The sequence below is a fragment of the Penicillium roqueforti genome, assembly GCF_015533775.1.
Source record: "Penicillium roqueforti strain LCP96 04111 chromosome Unknown scaffold_09, whole genome shotgun sequence".
Taxonomy (NCBI): Eukaryota; Fungi; Ascomycota; class Eurotiomycetes; order Eurotiales; family Aspergillaceae; genus Penicillium; species Penicillium roqueforti.
This window is the reverse complement of record NW_024067573.1, coordinates 137,498-162,136: the sequence shown is the minus strand read 5'-3', so window position 1 is coordinate 162,136 and position 24,639 is coordinate 137,498. Positions and strand designations below refer to the sequence as shown.

Below are 24,639 nucleotides of genomic sequence, written 5' to 3'. Positions count from 1 at the left end.
CACGATGAGCATTTCTTATCCCGGGGTCCAGTATATTGTCATGGTCCTTCACGCATCAGACCTAAGATTGGCATTCCCACTTTCAGTACGGAGTGATCTTTGAGAGATCGATATAAGGACATACACAACCTCGGTCACAGAATAAGTAGACATTATTTCATAAACACTTGGGACTCAAAGCTTGTGAATGGCGGCCTTAAGTAAGTCACTAGATATACAGAGAATGGAATATGCTAAAGTCTTGCGAGATATCGAAGGTATTTCGACTTCCCAAGGAATATTTAGGGCTAGAAGTTCGCGGTTCAAGACCATGATGGGTCTATACTCTATGTCGGGGATTAAACATGTTAATTATACTCTATTCATTCCCTAAATACTCTTCGTGGAATCTGAATTCCCGAACTATATTCTGTTGCTCAAGGGCTGACAAGATTTATACACTTGGGGTTAAACGTCTAGGGTAGGAGTAATCACATGTCACAATTTGTCTTGTTTGTTATCGACAGGCATGATGTTTATTGACCTAGAACAGCCAATTAACTCAAACCCAGGGATCAAGGTAGACGCCGGATCGACCTTTAAAACCTTGAGAGAGTCGGTCGATTTTATGAGACACCTACTGTTGAGTTAGATTGGTGATACCCTAAATGCATCTGTATGCAATACAAAATCCAATCTAGCCGGAAACACCTAGGTGGTTTCAGATTTGCAAAGTCAAAAGCAAGCCTAAAGAAGCAAAATGGACTCCGGACTCGAAAAAGCAAATCCGAAGCAGTTAACCTGCGCATCAATTAAATATGCCATAGGTCCCTAGCTTCACGCACGCTCCCGAGAACCACATCCAGAAAAAGCAAAGTGGAATTGACTCGCTTTGTCTCCCGAATAGCGCCCGAATAGAGTTAAGGAGCATGGCTCACCTGTTGACCGATGAGGTACGGAGTATAGATGGTGGGAACCAATCAGATGCGAATATGACACGAATAACAGAAATAGGAAACTTGCTTGACCCGAAGGGAGGAAGAACAGAAGAGCAAAGAAAGATCAAAGACTCGGCTAATGATGACTTCTTGCCGATCTCGCATATGCTTTTCCCAGGATCAGGTAGTCATCAGGCATCTCCCATCACACGACCTGCACGTTCGAGTTTGCTGTACACCGACTTTGAAAGCACTGCCTTGTTCCGGCTCAGTGCAGAAAAAAAAAACCCCTCGCCACGTCAGATCCCCAGCACAGACCTTGCCCTCCCTGTGAATTTTTTTACTCATTACTATATTGGTGCTTATGGTGTTCCCGTGACCGTATAGACATGCGGGCTGCGTCTATTAGTGCCCGACCCGTCTCCATCCTTGCTGATAGACGCGCTCCCGTGTGGGTAAGGAGGGGGTTTTATACCTTGGAGTTGGGACGAAAACTTAGAAATTTCGGGGGAAAAAAAATAAATAAATAGAAAATAGAAAAAGATCACACTAAATGCAAAGTTGAAACCAAAAAAAGTACAAAAATATTATATAATGTAAAAATGTTATAAGAAAAACTTTACGATGGAACGTCGCAGCCTGTAAAAAGGCCCCGGGTCGGAATGGGTCCCCTAGCGTTGGGCGTTCAGTTTCGACAAACAGCGCTCAGTCCCTGTCGGATGGGCTAGTTTGGAGGACAGCTAGCGCGTCTCTAGGACAAACAGCATCGAGTGGCCAGCAGCTTTGGACCGGGTGGATCTTAGAAAGTCTTCGGAGAGCACGCTAATACTAGAAGGACAAAGCTGAACATGCCACGCCTGAGAGTGGGGAACGGAAAGACGCGGACGGCAATGCAGTCGATTGGGTTCGAAAAACGTGGCCTGAAAGGATTGTCTTATATCGGGAGGTACTCCATTTTACGTCGTATTACTGTGTATTACCGATAGTGTATTATATTTATGAAAACCGAGCACTTTATACATGTACCTATTTTCATGAGGTATCCATGTAATCATATCATAAATATTTAAGTAACCAAGACAAGTAGGTCATGTCTATGATAGCACGGTATGTAGAAGATATATGTGCCCCCGAGACGTAGATAAATACTGTACTGTAACAGCCGAGGATGTATTTTTGCCAGATGGCACACATGCATAGATCGGCGGGAAGGCCGGAGCGGCCCGTGGGACAAGTACCCCGAAACTTGATTGATTAATCCTGCGCAATAGTACAGAGCACTCGTATTATTACAATCTGCTCGATATATTATTCAATCCATGGTTGTGCGGGTGGGCTCTTTTTTTTTTTAACCCCCCATCGCTATGACCATCTGCTATTATTCACACTTTATCTCAGAACCCACATTCCCTGTATATTGCAAATGACATGGGCTGAAGACTTTGATCAGAGATTGGCGGTGACGGGGGGGCGTACGCTAAATAGCCCCCCCCGTACAACGTGGTTGTGGCTCTTGGACAAGGAACCCGCCCTGTCAGCGCAGCGCTAATGCAGGTTACCTTGGCTCATTATGGGCTTTCCGGATCCAGTGCTACAGCCCTGGGAACTTAGGGCACTCCACCCCCCTTCGTTCTCTCTTTCTTTCCCTCCAAAGTCTGGTTCATTTCAGATCCGCTCTCGTCACACTTTTTTTTCCTCACACAGACTTTGTGCCATACTCCATATCCAACCTTTGTCTTCCTATGGATGCCGTTCGTTGTTGAAGAGTGGCGAGTGGTCTAGCTTAACCCCACTCCCTCAGCTGAAGTCTGATCGCCACACTTTCACCGCTTGAATTTTTCTTTCAAAGTAGTACCTACATGCAGTAGTTCCATGTACTTGATGGACTAGGGAGTCCTGGTCAAGACAAAAAATAGGGTATATAATACTGCCATTTAATGGTTGGAATAAAAATAAAATACAATTAAACCAACCCCGATTATGCATGGGAATGTGTCGCCCCGACCCGAGCCCATCGCCATGGAAAATGATCCTGGTTCCGCGGGGCCGGTTGCGGTTGTGCGACTACGGTCCGAGGCGGTCGTTCGTCCATGGGCGGGTTACGCAGCAAGGGTCACTCGGAGGAATTGACGTGCATGGATTGACCCATGCAAAAGAGGTCACCTGCCACATTGATGATGATGTCAACTTTGGAAGTTGAAATAATCTTTCTAAACATGTAGAACTGTTTCCATTATTATTATGGAGGTATAACCATTGTTCCAGGTAACAATGTAGAGTGGCGAAAAACGTGGAAAGTTACTCTCGGGCGCTACTACTAGTTGAAAAAAATAAAAATAAAAGAAAAGAATGAAAAAAGAAACCAGAAAGTAAGAGCGGTCGCCGTTCTCGGCTTCATGGCAACGGAAATCTGGTACCCTAGATTAAATTCCATGGTTCAAAATCTTGTCTCCCATGTTTCACTGGATGAAATGAAAGCGTAAGGTAAGGTCATCCTACTCGATGTACTCCGTATCCATGCATGTATTCGACATGGACACACAAACTGTTACATACAATGGTCCGCGTATAGATACACTGTCACTGTACAGTAATCCCCCCTCCATGTCTATGGGTCACTGGCGCCGCTTTAGCCCGCGCTGCCCGGGCTCCACCCCGTTCTCTAAAAATTCCCCTGTGCTTTTCCAATCAAATAATTCATTCCCTTTATTCTCTGCCCATTCCGATCTGAGCTTCTTTTTCTTCTTCTCTTCTCTGCTTATCTTGTCGTGGGGTTTTCAATTCCTTATATCTGCTCACGTCATAATCACCGAGGCTCTCTTTTTCTTTTTCTTTTCTTTTTCTTTTTTCCCCTTCTGCTTTCCTATTTCCTATATTTCCTTTTTCTGTTTCCTTTTTTTTTTTTGGGATCTTCCTGCATCTGCCCTTCTTGCCTTTCCCCTGCGTGACTGCGCTATGCTCACTTTGTCCGTGTGATTCGATCTCCCCTTTTCACCAACTCGACATCATCCCTGCATCCTTTACTTATCTCGTCTTACTCTTCCCCAATAACACAAATGTCGGGCAATCCCAACGATCACGACCCTAGCCGTCAGGGTGATCCAAATCGCCAGGATCCTAGAGACCCAAGAGATCATCGAGACCCCAGAGCCACCCAGTGGAACAGTCCGGATGATCAGGTTTCCTACCCAGTATGTGCTGTCTTAGAGCCTGTTTACAGTGCTGTGACTTTGTGGTGGCTGCGGTTGCTGATAGCTTCATAGTATCCGCCGACTTCCTACCCTCCGCCACCTGACCAGGACCGTGCCTACCAATATCCCCCTCCCGCACAATACGCGCCATCGCAGTATCCTCCTCCTCCGCAGTACGCCCCATCGCAGTATTCCCCGGCGCAGTACCCGGATCCAAGATATCCGCACCCACAAGCCATGAACGCTATCCACGGAGCGCAAGATCCCTACCGTCTCCCACCTCCGCCGGGTCCTTATCGCGCCGATGCATATGGACCCCAAACAGGACAAGGGCCTTATCAAGCAGCAGCTCCGCGACAGCGAACGGCTATTGCATGCCGGTATTGTCGGCGCCGGAAGGTACAGAGGGGATTCCTCCCCATTTGCGAGTCATCACGCGCTAATTTTGACCGGATAGATTCGTTGCTCGGGTTTCGAGACCTCCGCAGATGGACGGTGCAGTAACTGTGTTCGATTCAACCAAGACTGCATGTTCACCCCAGTCTCTTCGCAAACCCAAGCCTTTGTGCCCGCACACACCGCCTACCCTCATTTACGACCTGGACAGAATGGATCAGGGGGCCGCGGTGGGCCGCCTGTCCTGTACGGTGCCCACGGACAGCCTCTGCCCCCTCAACAGCAGCCGCAGGCTCCAGAGACCACCTTGCCACCGCCCCAAGGGATGTACTATCAAAATGGACGACCTTTCATGGATGGTGTCCCGCTGCCCCTTGCGTCAACCATGCCCGATCCGGTAAGGCCGCCATTCCCCCTCTGGTAAGAGGGAGAGAAAGAGAGACTCGAGCTGATGTTTTGATGCGCAGAGACACCGCCGAGGCTCAAATTCTGGATTTGAGTACCCCGATCCAACCAATCTGGCTCCCGTGACGCCCGCTGGATCTGCTCCAGGATACCAAACTCACACTACCCCGAGCCCTTACGCCTATCCCCCTCCGCCTATCCACGATCGGCGCACCTCACCGCCGTCGGCTTATAACTACGACCCACGCCCCTCCTCCTCACCTCACGGCTCACCCTTCCCACCTATGCAGCCCCACCAGGCGCCTATGACTCCACACCAGGGTAGCATACCCCCAGTCTCGGCTCAACAGGGTAGCGTGCCAATCAAGTCAAGTGGTACCCCTCAGCCAGGGGGAGTGACACCGCCGCCAACTTCTACCCCGGGTGGCTCGCAACGAGGTGGCCTGAATGTGCGCGATATGCTGAACCCCGGCGATTCCCAGGGTCGCTCCAGCACTGATAGTGATATGCTCAATGCGCTGAATCGCCGCGGTCCGCAATAGTAATACCTACGTTGCTATTCAATATCCTGGTGGAAACTAGGAAATGCACGAAAGAATGCCTTACGGGACCGGTGAGGAATGAGGAACATTCGGAATGGGCCGTGTGCTGGCCACACGGTCCAAGTGCCATGTGTTGAGAGCTACAATTTGAAAAGAAGATTTGAGGTCTCATCGGACCGTTGTGGATTGGGCTGCAAGGGGAGTTTCGGAATGACATTCCAGACAATGACGAGTACCTGGACGATGAACGAGACAAGAACGTCACTCTCTGATCTATCACAAGGTCACGAAACGCGAACCCACGAGCTTCACGAGCACCATTTTGAACTTGATACTGAAACTTCCAGGCCTATGGGCTCTGGTCTTATCAGCATACGAATTTTTACTCCCATATCTTTGTTTTTCCTTTTCGATTTTTCTCGGCCTCGATATCTGAATAATCGCAATTCCAAGGATTGATTGGCTTTGCTGAGAGTGTGGTTTGGGATGATTTTCAGGTGCATGCAGTTCATTTGCTAGTTTCGATTGAAAATGTAGCATGAACGCATTCTGCACTATCACCGTCAATCACACACTCTCCGGCTGTCTTTTCCGTGGAATTCATTTCACAACTACGAGGCTGCAGATATTATCCGCATTGTTATTTGAATTTCGGGTGGCTATCTTTTTTTTGCACTTTGTCTCGTTTTCACTCATCGCGTTTTTCACTGTTGTCAGCTTTGTCTTTTCTTCTTTCTACTTTCTTCTTTCCATTTTACATTACTGGGAAGGCATTTGTCTATTTACTACTCTTTTACATCTTTTACGATGTATGTGTGGCCATCTGTTTTCTCGCCTATGCGACTAAAATACTTGGGTTGGCTGTGTCATATTTTCCCTTTGCCTTGATTATTATCGTTGGAACTGTTTTGATCTTTTTTTATATTTGTTTGTCCTCTCATTTCTTTTACTGTTCCCTGTCTTTTCGTTATCAAATATCTGCTTATACTTATATCCGGAGGTTGTTTGATCACTCTTTCTGCTATTCAGTTATTGCCGCGTGCTATTCCACTTTCCGTTGGGATCCTTGTATCTCTGAGCGCTTTCTGATGAAATTCTATGATGCGAATTATACCGAGTATTATTCTCTGGCTTTGCAGATCCAATTGATCCCATCTGGACGAGAGCATTTCCTAGTTTTCTCTTTGTTGTGGGGTGCCGTTTCCCTTACTTCCCGTTAGCCTCTTTTCTGATCTAGGGTGGTCTTTTCTGATCTAGGTGGAGTGTTAGAGCTGGATGGGTTCTCAGCCCTAGATAGCGCGACTATTGGCTGCATGGTTTGTCCCTGTGAAGGGGGAATCTTGGCTGCATATTGGAGATCGAGTATTGCATTCTTTTCATGCTACATCATGCTACATCATGCACCTACCCCATTCAGCATACTGCGACCTGCATAGACCGCGTATGTATGTACGATGTAGACCGGGCACGGGCAGACATACATTTGGGTACATATGCGAGTGATTACCACGTGACTTGCCCTAATCTGGATAAAGGACCTATCCATGGGCAATGTTCACGCTGAGGATAGAATGTATAATGTGTGGACATTGACTATTCCAGCCACTTCAATGACACTAATTAGATATACGGAATTTTTCCTTGGCTTTGATGCCTTAGGACATGGGCGACTCGCTGAAATTAGGCATTGTATGCAAAAACGCGGAATGAAGAGGTGAAACCCGATCGATTAGAAGATTGGTGGAATTGACAAATGGGTAGAACCCAGAAGTGACACACAAGCGGAAATAAATGGATAATTAACAAGTAGAGAAAGGGAAGACATGGAAATGATCGATGGGTACAAAATGAAATGAAACTATGGATGTGGCCGGCAATACTAGGTAGGCCTGTGAGGTTTCTGGGTCTTGTCCGAGACAAAAACGAGTGTGGATCTGAACGGGCGGACAATAGGAGATGCAAGGAAAGTGCTTTTGCAGGGCTGGAACGCAGCATGCCAGTGGGATGGTTTGCGGACGTAGTGGTGAGAACCGAAAGACGATGGTTGGCTATCAGTATTTGAAGGCGATCCTTCATAGTGGGATCGAGGGGTTATCCAGAAAATGAGTCGTGAAATAGTTTATTTGTGGTTAGGGACGGAATCCAGAACGCTGGACATCTTCTTTGCACGAAATGGGTCTTCAACAACCATGCCACGGCGCATCAGTGTGCTCTGCACTGTCTCAACGACCTTGTTAAAAGACGATGCGGCTCCACGCTCCTGTTTAAAGCGAACCAGGCTGAGGTTGGCTTGGTGGCCGTGCTCAAGGACAGTGTAGAATTCAGCAGTGAACTCAACCTCCCGAAGTTGGAGGACTAGGGGATAATTAGCACAAGTATTGGATCGGATGAAATGAGTGACTTACAATTTGCTTCGCTGACACGACCGTGAACGATGCCGTTAGTCTTGTCCAGGTACACATCCTCCATGCCAAAATCCCGCCACTCGCGAAGGAGTTTGTAGAGTTCCTTGCGTCCCTTAACCTTGGACGTGTTGAGTGCAATGACGTGGGTAGCAGGCTTGATCCGGAAAACCCGGGCAAACCAGTTGTGGTTGGCAACTGAGCGGCGCTTGTTGGGGAATGGGTTTGGCGGATCATCCGCTTCAACGGAACTGTCGGTGTCTGCGAGACCCTTGCACATCAGGGAAGAATAACGATTGTCCTTGGTTGGCGTGGTTTGAGGGTCTTTTTCATTGTCTATAGATTGGTTAGTATATGATGCAAAAGAAGCCGATGTTGCACTCACTAGCAGGAGGTTCTTCCATATTCTGAGGGGACTTCTTAGTCAGAAGTTTCTTCAAAAAGCCACCGCCAAAGCGATCCATAGATGCCTTTCGTCGGGGAAGTTGCTGTGGGCTTTGTGTCTTGGGGGGAAACGCAGGCTCGAGGGTAATTGCATTGTGCACAGTTGTGCCCCCACTAGGAATGATGAGATGGCTGTCCTTGGGTGGGAGAGCAGGAGGATTGTAAGAGCCCTGAGGGCGAGGCTTAAACCATGACCATTTCTTTCCTTCCTGGGCATGGGGTGTGGTTTTTTTAGGGGATAGCGGAACTTCTTCAATGGGAGCCAGCCCACTAGGTTGACCAGCATGTCGCGATCCAATGGAAAGGTTCCGATCGCCACCCGCAGAATCAACCATAGCAAATTCATGAACATCGGAAGAAGCGAACTTGCTGGAGTTCTTCTTCCGAATAGTCAAAGGCTTAACTTCTTCCATGGAGGGCAGTGAGCTGTGTGGTACCATCCGGATGGTGGCCTTCACATCGCCGCCCTGAGATGTAGCGAGCGAAGTCCGTGGCTTTTGCTGCCGTCGAGGGCTAATCTGGCTTAGTGCGCGGAAAGGGCTTGCGCGATTATCGTTGGTAACAGGGGGGAAGCCCTCGTTTGGTGAAGTGACGAAAGGATCTTTGAAGGATGCTACATCCAACGGTTTCCGTGCACCATTCTGGACCTGGTCTTCTTCGATCAAGCGATCTAGATGAGTTATGACACCAGAAAGATAAGCAGGAACGTTGTCTTTTCGGTCCCGGCCGTGCTCAAAGAGCTTTTGGCGTGTCTCGATAAGCTCTTTAATATTGTAGGGTCCGGATGACTCCTTGGAAGTGTTAGGCGCCAGGGTCGTCGAATTAGGCTGAACTTGCTCAGGGCTTGCCATTGAGACTGGAGTTCCCGGTGTTTCGTAACCGGATCCACCGCTCGTAGTGCGAATGGTTGTGGCAGAGCTTCCATTGAATGCCTCCTCGCAGATCTGGCTGAGCTCATGGGAGACCTTCCGGGTGTCCTCCCTCCATGTGTAGTCTGTATCACGAACCTTTCTGACTTGTCCCAAGCTCTTGACCTTTGGGCCATTCCCTCGCACCATGGTTGGCTGTGCTGGCAGGGATGGGCTGCTTGGCATATCCGGGATATCGAGGCCATCTGCCATAAGTTGTAAGCTGCAGGTACTCGGTGACCGCTTGATCTCATTTGGCTGATTCGGTGAGACAATCTTTCTTTTCTTGAGTTTAGCAGATGCAGATCCATGAGAGCGGTTGCGAGCGTGGTGGAAAGAAACATTGCGACGATAGCTCATCGAGTGCGTCGACAATCCCGGCGCGCGGGAGCTAGAATGAGGTACCCTGGAAGAGACGAATGACTTCATAGAGCTAGGTCCCTGCTTTCGCTTCTGGAGAACCGTGAACGGCGAGCCATCCGGCCGATCTGATTCTTCTGGCTCTTGCTCCTCTGCAATGGAAGCAGGAGGATTCACCCTTGGCGACGATAGAATAGCTTGGCATTGATCTGAGGGCTCTCGGCGGACGGTAACATGGGCATACTGTGCTTCGGATGCTGTGTCACTATGCTTGGGTGACCGGTATGGGTCATAGCTCGCCACCGTCCCGGGGGACATTGGCTCCTTGAAGGAGCTGAGGCGACGAGGGAACTCTTTAACAGATGGGAAGTGAGAGCGATGCTTGGAGCTACCCTGACCCGTTTGGCTGCGGCCTCGACGAATTCTACCGCCAGTGCGAGATATGTGGTGATAGTCACTAGCTGAGCACTCTAGAGGCTGTCCTTGATAGTTCTCCAGCTGCTCATCACGAAATCTTGCCAAAGCATTGTAGAACATTCGCTCATGCGTTGGTCTGTGGGGATTTATTAGCGTCACGCAAGTTATTTCTCATATCTACCAGATATTACTTACTCGATGCAAAGAAGTCTTTGAATTAGCTCGTCTGCCTTGACATCATGCCACAAAGTCTGCAAATTGCGAAGGATATCGAGATCGATGTCCTGCTGACAGGACAGGGTTTGACCGCAGTCCTTCACCGACAGGGCAGGAGGAGGACCGACGTAGTGATCAATCATCGCATTGTGAAGCTTTTCATATTTAGTTAGTAACGGATGCAACCAAATGTTTTGCATGGATATCCGATCTTCTGGGCGCTTTTGAAGAATACGCTGGATGAGATCGGCTGCTTCATCACTCAACTCGGAAGGGATCTCGTAGTCTCCTTTCTTCACAAGCCGCAGGGTGCTTCCCAGATCCCCTCCATCGAAAGGCAAGTAACCAGTCAGAAGAGCATACAAGATGATACCGCAGCTCCACATGTCAGCTCTGTCGCCACGGTATTTGCGGCCATAAATGATTTCTGGTGCTGCATAATGAGGGCTACCACATGAAGTATTCAGCCAGTGGCCAGCAGGTTGCAGTGCCGCCATGCCAAAATCAGCGAGCTTGACATTATGGTTTGCATCGAGTAAAATGTTTTCGGGTTTCAAATCCCGGTGGCAGATATTGAAACGATGACAATACCCAAGGGCCGCAATTATCTGTCGGAATAGTCGTACGGCCTCTTCTTCCGGCAATGGTCCATTGTTGGATACATAATCGAACAACTCTCCACCCTCGACGTGTTCAAGGACAAGGTACCTATCTATTGCGTTAGTGTATTCTCAATTTCAAAGGTTGGGTGCACAAACAATTCTCCTCGATTTTCCCAAACATCATAGAGGCTGATCACATTCGGATGTTCAATCAACTTCATGATGACCACTTCGCGTTCAATTCCACAGGGCATTTGTCGGGTGGCCGCATTGGTAGGGAAGTTCCCCATATTACGGTCCATTGCCGCGATACTCTCACTCTGAACCATAGCAGCTGACTTCTTCGAAACGATTTTGATAGCGGCTGTGTGTCCAGTAACAGCATGCTTTGCCAGTCTAACCCGCCCAGTGGCTCCCTTCCCCAGTGTTCGTCCCAGCTGCCATGGTCCCACATGTGTTTTCCTCTTACCTTTGGTCGACAAAATGGATGCTGCAGACATGATGGAGTTCCGGGCTGAGTCAGGCTGCGAGTCGATGGCCACGGAGAGCCGTTCATTTTCCTTGTTTCTTTGCGGGGTCGGGGTCATAAGGAAGGACACCCGGTCTGGACTCTTTAGCTGCTCGGATTCCTCGATCCTCAGGCGCGGTGTCTCGACGACATTTGGCGACTTGGAATGGTTTATCCGACTCGACGCGTCTCTCAAGGGCTGACGCCTCCGCTGAGAGTCATTAACGTCTGACATTATCTGATCCATCGTAGAGGCTCTGCAAGTCGTGCATGTGTTTTCCACGTCTTCTTGAAGTTTAGAGATTAGTCGTGATTCTAGACGCCTATTAGCAGACCGTTCAACGTCAACAATCATCTGTGGAGACCAATACCCAACGCACAACAAAAATAGATCAAATGCAAAAATACAGCTCTTTCTGGGAGTCAACAAAAAGACGTTATGTGTAAAGATCGGCTCCAGACTATTCTGGGAAAGAAGGAAGAGAAGAAAACTAAAGAGTGACAAGGGCTGGTCAACACCACATCATCGACGGAGATGCAGCGGGAAAAAAGAAGAGAAAGGATATTAAGCGACAGAGATAAAAACACAAGACGGAGGGTAAAAAGTTTGGAACTGTCAATATTCATGAAGGGCAAGAGGTTGGCTTGCATGCTTGGGCTGGACTGGAATGAGAGATTCCTTCCTTCCCATCGGAATGTCATTAGCACCCTCTATTGTTGTTTACTGGGTACGATGTATTCGCTTGACTCCATGTAGGCATATTTGCCTGTTATCATGAGATTTGATCGATCAGCGTCGTGGCGAGGCAGAACCATTAAAAATTCCTGTCACTATTCACACTTCACACTGCTCCGCTCTCGGGACTAGCGCCTTGATCAATGGATTCGTTGCTCTTTTTTTCAAAGGAAATATCTCAGGTCCTGACTCAAATAATTTTGTATCTCACAATTCAAACTCATATCGTGCTCTCATTGTCAACATCAATTGCGATCGTCCGGGCGATATGGCATTCCCGCAAGGAAGGGGGATAATAACAAATCAAATTTCAACCCCCAGGGCTATTAACCATCTTATCTGTACAGGGGTCTATCTGTGTTGAGCATGCCATATCCCTAAGCTTTGCACGTTCTAGTATCCGGTTCTTAGGGCCAAATTAAGAGTCCAAATAAAGTTGCACATATATATCCTCCTTCTTAGTTATATAGATTTTATAGAGCTCCGCAGTAATAGTAGAACAATCACATCCTCGGGTCTATTCAGATCTGCATCGTGATATCACCAATGCTGCTCACTAATATGTACATCGTTCACGTCAAGCTCGTCTGCAAACCACCGCCCCTCGCCATTACCTTCCGGTCCGATGAGAACATCATTTCCACTCATCATACGTTTGCGCATCTTCCCTGTCTCATCAAAAGTCCAATCCTCCAATCCATAGCACCGTTTCCAGCGCATCTCATCTTCCACATCCTGAAACTCATACCAGAACTGCACGGCGATGCGATCATCCCGGAAAGCGAAGAGTTCCTTTCGAAGTCTGTAACTACGCTCGCGTTTCCATTTCGCTTGCAAGAACGCCACAATAGATTCTGTCCCGGTAAAGAATGAGTCTCGAACACGCCATATGCACGTTGGGGTGTATCCCTGAGCGACTCGGGCAGGGTCCCTAATCGCATATAGTCAGAACGGGAGATGACATCACTAACGTCATCTATTTTGGCACAATCAAATAATAATAGTCCATCATCTCAACAGCACAAGAGAAATCCTCCCCGTCGGAGGCATGTTGCATGTGTCCAGGGCGATCTGCACGGACAAACAATACAAGTCGGCAAGAATGCAAGGGATGAAGCCTTCACCCTTCTTTCGAACATGGCCATAGAGATGAAAAATTCCGAGACTTACTTCGTATTCCACATATCCTGTGCTGCTTTGACTTTTTTCTGCGCTGTCTCCTCGGTGAATGGAGGTCTGAGATTTGCCATGGTGGGTATTTCAGGGGATATGAAATCAAATTTGTCTTCAGGTCAGATTGCGAAGTTGAGAAGCTTAACCGCTTCCAAGCCAGGTTGGGACCCGTAGACGGCTTTAGTCATGTCCACGTAAGGCTGTACAACGTCTAACGATCGACCGGCCAATGAAGGATCTTTCTACTGTGCCAATAGTGATTACCTAATTCATACAACAGATTCGGTTTCAAGCGGAGGTTCTACAGTGATTTGACCAACAAATTCCTAGCCATATGACCGGCAGTAGATATCGTACTCGACGGACCTGGTAACTGAAATATGTATACTTGTGACTTGTGGTATCTTATATAGGTCTGTTCGATAGAAATCAATATCAATATTAATGATCAAGAAGCAAGCTATCATGTTAGATTAATTGTTGTTGTATATATGAGGAATATATATCTGTTTCTGGCCACAACCCAACACCACTATGTACGAGAATTATTATAATTTCAAGCGATGATTCATTTGAGGTGAAATAACAGTAGATATTAAATTACAAAGACAGTATTTAGACAACTACATTTTGATATCTAGTGACCTTATGATTCTTCTAGCAGCGCCAAGCCATAGCGTCAAATGAACTGTCGGAGTGGCAGTCAGATCGGACCAATACATCTCCACTGTTGTGTCACCGATAAAATCTGACATCAGGATGAGTCGCTATATTCTACAAAGATGACTAGTGGCATACGGCTTCTGCGGTCAACAAAAAGTCAACATGCAACTTGCGGATAACCGACTCGATCGGAAATCGACTTGGCCCTGCGAGATCAGGATGAAGATGGTGGAAATATTGGTGTTCTGCAACGATATTGGAACATGAGTAGGGTGAATAGTCAATAACATGAGATTTTAGCTCAGAATGGAGTGAAAATCAAGTGGAAACTAGGGTATGGTTCATATTTGGAACAAAGATATCAACCAATGCAATGCATTGTTCAATCATCATAGCACCTTATTAGCTTTGTCTTAGACAAGGAAAAGCAAGATAAAAGAAATTTTAATGCGATGTTATTCATTTCATTGGGCCCAGGGCTTTTTGGAGATTCTACAAATATGTATATTTTCTTCCAAGCCTCCCATATTCTATCAACTCTCTCCACCCAAGGCTAGTATCGCGAGTACTTACCCCAGAGCTCTACTTTTTGAAGAATTCATCACCCCCCATGTGCAAAGTACGATATAAATGGTATCGTGGCCACTGCGGTATCAGTGGCTGTGGGCACACAGAAGCAGTGTGGATCGAGCGCTGTAGAGAAGCGAATGCCCGTGAGAGACGAGTACCTTGCCCTAACCCACGTCCAGTTCTCCGTATCACGGAGGCTTTTGCGATGGGTCTTTGTCGTCCCTGTCTTGGTTGGGCTGTGTTGATTCCAGGAGCTCCTGAATTGGTTGACCCCGAGCGGGTTGATAGACCTCGTCGACGACCTACAATATTGACTCGTTGACTTCATAGTTTGACATCTAGTGTTTCAACCGATTCATAAATAAATTGCAGCTGCCTTACTCTTGAAGAACAGAGTAGTTGTAAATAAGATAATGAAGGTTTGTATGTTTAGACATAGGTCGTTCGTACATCGCAGTCGGTCTCGAGAACCGGGAATTATTGGGCGATGTGAATATATCGATTTGTATTTCCATCCTTGATGAGTCTCTCTCACAGCCTAGATAAGGGTTGAAGTGAAGTCCCCGATTCTTTCTGAACCTGCACTGCAGTTTGTTGACCACCCGTTGTCTCTAAGAGATCTACGACCAGTGGTCCCACCAAAGACATCTTAGAGGTTTGTACCAAATTTTTGGACAACAGGATAACCGAAGAAGATACTTCTGGCACGTATTCGACGACGAAATTTGGGTCGGTGTTGGTATAGCAAGAAAGGGGTATGGCCAAGGGATCAGGATGCAACTGGCCAATTTCGGACGAATCGCCATCCCTAGCCCCCGTTTCGACAATGATGAGCGACGAGGGATGAAATCCGGCATTCCTCATGCGAATACCAGCGCTCTTTTTCCCGGTCAACGTGCTCACGTAGACTATTTGGTCAATTTGTTGTCCCAGGAAAAATCGCACGCCTGCAATTTGTGCTGCACGATAGACCTATATTTCAATCGAGCCATCAGTAATTATTCTATTTTTTTTTCTTTCTCTCTTTGTGTTATGGAAAATAAACAGCTTTTAGGGGCACGCTACATTTGTCAAGTCTCCGAAAGGGATATAATCATCTTCTGCGAATACCGAGACATTTGTGTAGCCTCGTAGGGAGAGATGCAGTGCTACCGAGAGGCCGCAAGCACCAGCGCCGACAACAATAATAGAATCTGTCGAAACCATGATGAAGTAAATAACTGCATCTCCCGTGGGCTATTGTTCGGCTGATATAGTATTCTCCCCGCATTTCCCCCAAAAGAGTTATATTATGCGGAGTTGGAGAAAAGTGCCCCGATAAGAGCTGAGGGGAAACTTGGAATCGGGGAGACTCCCGATGTTTCTCCAATTATGCCTTTCTATAACTTGTATGATTCCTATGAGTCCTATAACCTATGGACTGAATGCTTGTTTTGAGTTCTCGAAGTTTTCAACCGCAGAATTCATAGAAGGATGGTACTAACAACACTTGTAGTCACTTCCAAGGCTAACTAATGTATTCAGCTACCGCGTCAAGGTCAGTGTAGGAGAAACAAATGCAAATAAGCATAGCTTTCCAAGAACAAGCACTAAATATCTTAAAAACCCGAACCTCATGAAGCTCATCGGATTCGATTGGGGCGGGGTACGGATTTCTCCACACTCGGAAGCGTCCCCGATCTTCAAAATTCCAAGTTCGCGTTTGCTTTTGTTCCCTTCTAATATTTTCTTCGGTTGATTCAAACAATGGACATTCAACAAGGAACCCTTTGCATTCTAGGCTGTGGTGAGTGTGCAACCATAGGGTAAAGTACGTCGACTAATGTGTCTAGGCAACCTGGGCATTGCCATCCTAGACGGCTTGGTTAATGCACCCACAGAGAAGTCTAAAGATTTACCATTTGCTCGATACACTGCATGCGTGCGCAGTGCAAACTCGGAGAAAAGACTATCCGAACGATTCGCCGAGTCTTTGGACAAAATAAGCATTTCTCGCGGCAACAACGTACAGGCTGTACAAACTGCCGATGTTATAATTCTAGGCGCAGACCCTGCCGATATCGAGGCCATCCTGGTGCAGCCTGGGCTCCGCGAAGCCTTGACTGACAAGCTTATCATCAGCATTGCAGCCGGCTGGACAAGACAAAAGCTCGAAATCACAATATACGGCAGCCCAACCACCAACGATAACACAGCTGGTAGAGCCTGGGTGGTGCGCACGTTGCCGAACATCGCAGCCCAAGTATCTCAGTCACTTACGGCTATTGAAACATCGGAGCCTGCATTGCCGGAGCGATATCTCCAGATAACGACGACGATCTTCGAGCAAATTGGTAAGGCAGTACACGTTGACCCGAGGTTGATGAATGCTACTACCGCTGTCGGGGGCTCGACGCCAGCCTTTTTCGCTGTTATTTGCGACTCAATGATTGATGCCGCAGTGGCGGTTGGTATGCCACGGGACCTGGCTCATACCATGATCTTTCAGTCGATGCAAGGGACGGCAACCATGCTTCAGAGTGGCATCCACCCCGCTCTGTTGAAGGATCAAGGGACGTCCTCGGAGGGCTGCACAATTGGTGGGTTGATGGTGATGGAAGAGGCTGGTGTGCGTGGGCATGTTGGACGGGCGCTTCGGGAAGCTGTTACTTTGGCTCGCTTGATGGAGACAACACCCCATGTTAATGATACAAGGCATTGACCTTCTATTCTGGGGGTCAACCGGAATGGGTAACTGGATGTCGGGATTACTGCTTCGATCATTGGGATTGAACTCGAGAGCAGCCTCCAATATAATATACATATTAAACGTTATATCCAGTAAGAAAAGAAATACACTATTTGCAATCGCAATCCACCAAATCTTGAGACCACGAACATCAAAACCTTGGAGCCAAATATCTATAGTAAAAGTAAATTACCAGTTTCACCCTTCCCTACTTATTGCAATGCTGGGTAATCCAAACTCTGTGTGCAAATCCTCCGTGAGCTCCAGCTGCTTAATGGGTATACAAAGAAGCAACCCGATACCACCAAACGGAATCGAAATCCACCAAACCCATTTCAAACTATCTTGATAAACACTGAGCACTTCCGCCATAAGGTTCGGGGTATTGTGCAAAGTACGCATCAACCCTTCACTGGCCATGGCATATGCACCGCCATTGGCAAGCTTTGCACGCAGAGACACATCACTGACACGATACAGCAGCTCCTGGACACGTGTATTGAAGATGGTGGTTGGGACAACAATACCCCATATACAACCAAAGCTGCGCATAAATGCCCAGGTGGAGGTTGCGGTGGCCACGTCAGACTCGGGCAGCGATGCCTGAATCGGAGGTAGGGTGCTAGAGAAAATCATACCAGAACCAGCCCCGAACAGAATCTGGAAGCCAGCCCAGTCGCGAGCAGGTGAGTGGTCACCTAGGAGCGAAAAGAGGCCACTCGCAAGAGTAAGGAATATATAGCCCAGGAAGTGGAAGACGCGGTATTTGCCAGTCATGGCGATGATCACTCCTGTGATGATTCCGAAAGGCGCAATTGCGGCAGTAATAGGAAGCACGTATAGCCCGGATTCTGTGGCAGTCGAGCTACGGATAGCCTGGAAGTAGACTGGCAGGAAATATCCGACCCAGTACAGCAGGACAGACTGAAGAAAAGCAATCCACAGTGCGCATGTCCCAGTTCCGCTTGAGAACAACTGGAGCGGAATCGAGGGCTCAGCACAAAACCGTGACATTTGATGGCCGTAAAAAAGAAAGAGCCCCCCGAGCCCTAGGATAAGAGGTAAGAGAACTCGCCACGAAGACCAAGTGTATGTTGTTCCAGCCCAAGTGAGGGCGAGCAAAATTGAGATAACGGCAGCTGTAAGGATGGAATTCCCAACGAGGTCCACGCGCTTTAGCTGGAGCCACACGGTACCACTGCTGGGCGGGTGTGTGACTCGAAGGAACAGGACTAACAATAGAAGTGACGCTGCACAAAGTGGCAGGTTTATGTAGAAGACCCAACGCCATGAGACATACTGGGCGAAAACGCCGCCCAGAACGGGGCCTATCACCGTTCCAACTGCCCACACGGCTGCCATGAGCGCGACATATTTACCTCGCTGGCGGAGGGGGACCAGGTCACAAATGACGATATCCACGAGGGTATTGATACCACCGCCACCGATGCCTTGGATTGTTCGTCCCGCAATAAGAAGTCCGATGTTCTTCGCACCACCAGCCATGCCACTCCCTAAGGCAAATATGACAACCGAGATGATCAGCATCCATCGCCGACCGAAGATATTTGCCGTCTGACCGAACAATGGTAGGACAACGGTCGATGATAGGATGTATGAGTTCGTAATCCACATGTACGATTCGCCAGCACCAATGTCAAGGGCGATTGTGGGAAGAGCGGTTGAGAGAATGGATGTATCGAGGGCCGAGAGGAAAGTTGTCGCGCATAGTGCTGGGAACACGGCCCAGAAGCGCCATGTTTTCTTTGGAGTGAAATTGGCATTATTAAATTGCGCTGGTTCTTCTTCGTGTTCTTGGTGCTGTTCTTCTGCTGCTGCGGGAAGGGTCCCTCGTACAGTTGGTTCGGTCGTCGGAGATGACTTTTCCATCGCTTTTCCCTCGACGGAAAACTCCTCCTGTCATGGTATGGATATGTCGTGAAATCACAGTGACATTAGGGCATGGGTATGGAAGTTACACTTCAACTCCGAAATCCGGTCCCCAAGCCCGATCCCCAAACCCGCTCCACGGGAGATTGTTGTTGATCTTTGTCCGAAAACCGTTAAGAGGCACGTACGGGCCCGGGGCCGATCTACTTGGCGTAGTTTTGCCTGACAGGCCACCAATGATATTCCAGCACTGGCAGCAACTGTGGACCTCAAGAAGACGGCCACGGGAGATCCGAGACATTGCCAATGCCCCTTGTCGCCCCAAAATTTGGCTGAACCCGCCAAGAAGCCTTCCCGCTGCAGTCAGCTTACCCATCTCTTGACGCACAACGATCACTAGGGAATTTATTGACAGATGGCTACATAGCTAAGGCCTCTAATCTGACAGTAGACACGGATGCTAGGAGCAGATTTTATTGGTGTTGATCTAGATGTGTTTGGCTCCTACATACATGTAGTAACGTCGCAAGTCATTTGCCAACAGGCTATGCATATGTACGTACTACATTATACTTTTAGTGTTTAGGAAAATGAACTAAAATAAAATTTGCCAAAAGGAGAAGGAGACCATTTAGTTAACTAGCTAATGAAGAGAGGGGGGGGGTTGAAGCGGAAGCAGCAGGGGCGCCGACAGCCCTGTCTGCGAAAGCAAAGTCTTTCACCGGGAGTAATAGGGTGCTGGAGAGGAGAACATTGTGCGATGACTACTAGAAGAAAGGAAGGATAAATGAAAGTAGGGGTGTGCCTTGCAATTTCTGCCTTAAGCATACGCTTTAACTAGTTGACTATTTGTAGTTGCCGTCATATAATGATTCTTTTGAGACCTCTTGTCGCCATAGTTCCTAGACAGGAATTAGTTCAATGAAAGATTGTTACCAATCTAGTACTCCGTATACGGTCATGCATTGTAATAAAAAACACCCTATTCCCCCTGACGATGGTAAAGCGGGGTCGGCCCGTTCCGCAACGCTAGCGTTATCTGACACTTCTAGGTATGTGAACTACATATTTCAGACCTCAGTAGACATGCTCCTAATTTTCAGGCCATGCATGCGGTCTATCTCGAGCGACGAGCCCAAATTCTCCACCTTCGTGCAGATCCAACATGACGCATACATGTTGACGCGGTCGATGCAGGCGCCACTTATACGCGCACCAACTCGTTTGGGGGAAAAGCCGTGGGCCTCGAACGTCTTCATATACCAAAGGACGAGTGCCGAGGAGCGCAGAATTACACGATCACCCATCTTTAGACTGCGATTCAATTTAGTACTCTGAGAGGCTGCGGCTGCGGCGCTCGGGTCGAACCAGTCTATGCTGTCCATGACAACGGCGACGGTCAGTGTCGGGGGTTATGTAATTAAGGACCTCGTTGACATCGTCTGTGTGGATTCGCAGACCGTCTAGAGCACCTGGGCTGGAGAGCTTGGCATGCGCCTTCCTAGGGAGATAATCCGGGTGACACCTGCGGGTGAAGGCACCGGTCATGCAGACCTGATAGGAGGGATTGTCAGCACCGATATGCGTCTGATCGGCGACTGGATCAAAGGTGTCAACCATGTATTTCCATATCGCGTGAGAGCGGGTCTTGCGATCTGTCGGGTTAGGGCCACTGACAGCTTCGCTTTCAATCATGGCGAGCTGGTTCTTGGGGACGCCTAGAGCGGCCCAGAGAAAGCTTTCTTGGCTGACGACGAGTTTGCATACTAGTTTGGAAAGCAAGGCCGGACGGATCCTGTTGGGCCAAATACCACGTTGTTCGTTTAGCGTCTTCGTGGCGAGAAAATCCCGGAAGGCGGCACGGCAGCCGAAAATAAATGAGATCCATTGTTGGAATGGGCAAGTCATCATATTGTTACTATCCTGTTGCCCCCTTGCTCTTCTAGCGCCCCTGTCTCGCTTTTCATACCTCATATCCATTCTCAACTGACACTTATCTCTTTTCATCAGCATGTCGACTTCCTGGTGACGTCCAGGACCCCAAATCTTTCTGGGATCTTTTGGTGAGCCAGAAACTCGTACGCGGCCCTTTCCCAAGAAACCCTTTCAACGCCGATGCTTTCTACAATCACCAAAAGGTACGCCCAGGGAATATGCGGTACACAGAGGGTTATTGTATTTCCAATAAACTGGAGGATTTCGATGGTGGGTTTTTTGGCATGACGAGTGCTGTTTCAAATGTCTTGAATCCGGAGGCATAACGCTCGAAGATATTTACAGCATCATGACTGGTGTGTATGTGGGCAACTTTGCCAGTGACTATGAGACACTTGCATTCAAAGAGCCTGAGAGTATTGAAGGTGTGGCCATTCTAGGAATGGGCAGGACAACAGTGAGCAACCGCGTGAGCTACATGTATAACCTTCATGGACCAAGGTTTGACTCCGCTAGGTCATTTGATCTCGCTAAGCCTATTACGGATGTCTGGACTACAGTTGTCACAGCCGCCAACAGAGCGACGTGTGAGACGGACTTCATCCTCAAGGACGGTATCATCTATATCGTGTCATCCCCGATATGGAGCTGAACGAAGAGTTCACTCTAGACACGGGAACAGGGAGAGATGAACAAGATTTTCCAACTTTCGGTAATGTCCAGGTGGCACTAGAGACTCCAGGTCTTTTGGATACTCTGTATTTCCGAGAAAAACCAACATGTGACATTGCACTTGACGTCGATGAGGTTGAGATTGAGGTGAAGGCTGTGGGATTGAATATGAAGGGAATATGAAGGTTCGTTCACGATATCCCTACCGTGCAACGCAGGATTCAAGGCGACTAATTACCATAATAGGACTATGTCATTGCAATGGGCAACTTTGAAAGTGTCAAGTCGAGCAACGAGAGCACTGGTATTATTTCTAGGGTTGGAGAGGACGTCACTCACCTCCAGCCTGGCAACAAGGTCATATGCTTGGAGCGCGGATACTACGACACCTTCCTTCGCAGCCCGGTACAGAAGTGCCTCAAACTCGAAAATGATGCCGACCTTGTAGAGATGGCTACCGTGGGAATTGCCTGTGGGACTGCAATATATGCGCTAGACTATCTAGCCCATTTAGAAGTCAACGAAACAGTGTTGATTCAGGCTGCCACCGGTGGTTTGGGGCTTGCGGCCATCCAATATGCCGAGTGCGTGGGGGCTGAAATCTACGCCACAGTGGGAACACAGCAAAAGAAGGACTATCTCATCTGTGTGCGGAATTCCCGCAAATCATATCTTCTGGTCCCGAACTCTAGAGTTCAAGGATGAAATACTGAAGCAGGCACGATGTCGCGGTATTGATGTTGTCCTTTCAACCATCTCTGGCCCCGGGTTCCACGAGAGCTTAAAATGCCTAGCACCATGTGGAAGGCTTATTGATGTTGGACGTGGAAACGTCTTGGACAAGGGCAATATGGGGCTGAATGCTTTTGATCGGAGCATCAGTTTCTTCTCCTTTGATCTCAACTTTGTCCTGGAGGAGAAACTGAGAATTGCCGAACGGCAAGAATCCCAAACATTATTTCAGGTATAATGCATGGAGCCCACTAACATGTGAAAATAGGCTTTTGGCAGATGCGATGAAGCTCCTCCGATCCGAGAAGGTAAAATTCACCCAATTAGACTGGATAAGACTTTCCATATTACCGAGATGGAGAAGGCCCCATCGACATTATCAAGGGCACTTTCTTTGACTCTATGACTCTGGAACAATTCAACACTGCCATTCGTCCCAAGGTAAACGGCGCCATAAACCTACATAATGCCACCATTAATGTCAACGCGAATCTCGATTTCTTCATGACGAGCTCAACAGTCACATACGTTGGTCACATCTCGCAGTCCAACTATGCAGCATCCAACGCGGTGCTAGATAACCTAGAACGGCAGCGCATCAGCAATGGCCTACCAGCAGCCACAGTCTCACTGGGGCCGATCAAAGGCGTGGGCACGCTGAACCGCAACCCCGAGTATGCCGAGAACCTGTTGCGGTCGGGGCTGATTGAAGCCGAAGAGTCAGAGTTTATCCGGCACTTCAACCGCTTCACGCACCCGCAGCTCAAGTCAAAGCACTTTGACAGTCTCACGCAGGGTCACATTCTCACTGGAGTTGAGTAATCCAAGCACAACCTCAGCTTGGTTCAGGTCACGCGCATAGAACAGGATCGCCGCTCAGCGCTGCTAGTCACAACACTCGAGTCGCGCAAAGCTGCCGGCAGCAGCGGTGGTGTGATAGTCGATGCCAGTGGTGATGACCTACTGATACCCGAAATTTCTGATGACCGCGACAAGGCAGTCATCGTACTGGCAGAGGCTGTTTCACAGCGGCTGGCCAAGCTCATGTTCATCTCCATCGAGGACATCGATATCAGCCGTCCATTTTCTCATTTTGGTCTCGATAGTATGTCCGGCAGCGAGCTGATCCATTGGCTGAGCCAAAATTTCGGTGTGGGCATGTCATTTTTGCAACTGCTGGCTCCCTCGTGCTCGCCCAAGAGTCTAGCAGGGACTATCTTTGATGCCCTTGAGATGAAGGCAGCTGCGGCAGAAATCTCAGCCCTGGTTATCGTGGGTGGCACGTCTCACGAATCTCCAAACGAATCTCTTGTGTCTAATGGCGTGAACGGTTCCACTGGTATGAATGGTTCCAGTGGTATAGATAGTGGTTCGGCTGGATCTCAGATGGAAAAGTTCTCTCGGTCAGTAAGAAGAGCAATTGCCGATTCAAAGCCAGTCATGCATTCTTATGTATGCTCAGTCGTCAACAAGAAGGGTACGTATATACAATTTCCATCTCGAATGGGGATATACTCACTGATCACGATCACAGGTGAACAACTCTATACACTGTCCAAAGGCACATTGTCACAGGATTCCAGTACGAAAGTTGACTTTGACGCGGTATACGGAATGGCCTCTCTCACCAAGCTCATGACCACAGTCGCCATCATGATTTGTGTCGATCGCGGACAGATCTCCCTCGATGATGATATAGCTCCAATCCTTCCGGATCTGTGTGCTCCCCCGGTTCTGTATGGTGTCGGTTCGGAGGGCCGATGCTTGATAAAACCCCGGACTAAGACCATTACACTTCGATTGCTAATGAGCCATCAAAGTGGCTGTGGTTATCATTCAAATCCTCCGCTGGCGAGATGGGCGAGACAGAATGGCAAGACTAACAGCGTCTTTGACAATGACTTTGTAAATCTTTTCCTTATGTACGCCACAAGTATCGATGTGCATCTGACACCCCACAGGAAATCATGAAGACCTATCCACTCCTCTTTGAGCCCGGACAAGGCTGGATGTATGGCTCTGGGACCGACTGGGCCGGCGAGGCCATCGCACGAATGAACAATACCACCCTCGAGGAGTTTATGCGATCTAACGTCTGGGAGCCACGGTCTGTGGTCAACACCGCGCGACTGGACAAAGTTCCTCGGCATGGTGCTCGCGGACGGTGGATCCATACTCTCCAAAGCCAGCGTCGATGAAATCTTCTAACCACAGACCATTGGCTCGAGTGAT

The 24,639-nt window shown here is 48.3% G+C and overlaps 7 protein-coding genes across 7 annotated transcripts; 3 read left to right on the top strand and 4 right to left on the bottom strand.

Moving 5' to 3' along the window:
• Nucleotides 1-3,973: 3,973 nt before the first annotated feature.
• On the top strand, nt 3,974-5,451 carry LCP9604111_4397 (Zn(II)2Cys6 transcription factor domain-containing protein; the record flags this gene model as incomplete). The annotated part of the gene is made up of 4 exons (XM_039072091.1): nt 3,974-4,108; nt 4,181-4,507; nt 4,566-4,901; nt 4,972-5,451. 4 exons carry the CDS (start codon nt 3,974-3,976, stop codon nt 5,449-5,451), a joined length of 1,278 nt encoding a protein of 425 aa, XP_038929439.1.
• A 2,119-nt stretch (nt 5,452-7,570) lies between these two features.
• LCP9604111_4396 (uncharacterized protein) lies at nt 7,571-13,294 on the bottom strand (the record flags this gene model as incomplete). The annotated part of the gene is made up of 8 exons (XM_039072090.1): nt 7,571-7,806; nt 7,857-8,189; nt 8,239-10,118; nt 10,178-10,906; nt 10,957-11,623; nt 11,680-11,724; nt 12,698-12,975; nt 13,215-13,294. 8 exons carry the CDS (start codon nt 13,292-13,294, stop codon nt 7,571-7,573), a joined length of 4,248 nt encoding a protein of 1,415 aa, XP_038929438.1.
• Nucleotides 13,295-14,981: 1,687 nt separating this feature from the next.
• Nucleotides 14,982-15,656, bottom strand: LCP9604111_4395 (FAD-dependent oxidoreductase; the record flags this gene model as incomplete). Its single annotated transcript, XM_039072089.1, has 2 exons — nt 14,982-15,422; nt 15,516-15,656. 2 exons carry the CDS (start codon nt 15,654-15,656, stop codon nt 14,982-14,984), a joined length of 582 nt encoding a protein of 193 aa, XP_038929437.1.
• Nucleotides 15,657-16,196: 540 nt separating this feature from the next.
• On the top strand, nt 16,197-17,151 carry LCP9604111_4394 (pyrroline-5-carboxylate reductase family protein; the record flags this gene model as incomplete). Its single annotated transcript, XM_039072088.1, has 2 exons — nt 16,197-16,236; nt 16,283-17,151. The coding sequence occupies 2 exons, from the start codon at nt 16,197-16,199 to the stop codon at nt 17,149-17,151; spliced, it is 909 nt and encodes a 302-aa protein (XP_038929436.1).
• Nucleotides 17,152-17,376: 225 nt separating this feature from the next.
• Nucleotides 17,377-19,068, bottom strand: LCP9604111_4393 (uncharacterized protein; the record flags this gene model as incomplete). Its single annotated transcript, XM_039072087.1, has 1 exon — nt 17,377-19,068. One exon carries the CDS (start codon nt 19,066-19,068, stop codon nt 17,377-17,379), a length of 1,692 nt encoding a protein of 563 aa, XP_038929435.1.
• Nucleotides 19,069-20,394: 1,326 nt separating this feature from the next.
• On the bottom strand, nt 20,395-20,979 carry LCP9604111_4392 (uncharacterized protein; the record flags this gene model as incomplete). Its single annotated transcript, XM_039072086.1, has 1 exon — nt 20,395-20,979. The coding sequence occupies one exon, from the start codon at nt 20,977-20,979 to the stop codon at nt 20,395-20,397; it is 585 nt and encodes a 194-aa protein (XP_038929434.1).
• Nucleotides 20,980-21,645: 666 nt separating this feature from the next.
• Nucleotides 21,646-24,605, top strand: LCP9604111_4391 (uncharacterized protein; the record flags this gene model as incomplete). The annotated part of the gene is made up of 7 exons (XM_039072085.1): nt 21,646-21,822; nt 21,922-22,259; nt 22,309-22,639; nt 22,792-23,220; nt 23,275-23,884; nt 23,942-24,312; nt 24,369-24,605. 7 exons carry the CDS (start codon nt 21,646-21,648, stop codon nt 24,603-24,605), a joined length of 2,493 nt encoding a protein of 830 aa, XP_038929433.1.
• Nucleotides 24,606-24,639: the final 34 nt, after the last annotated feature.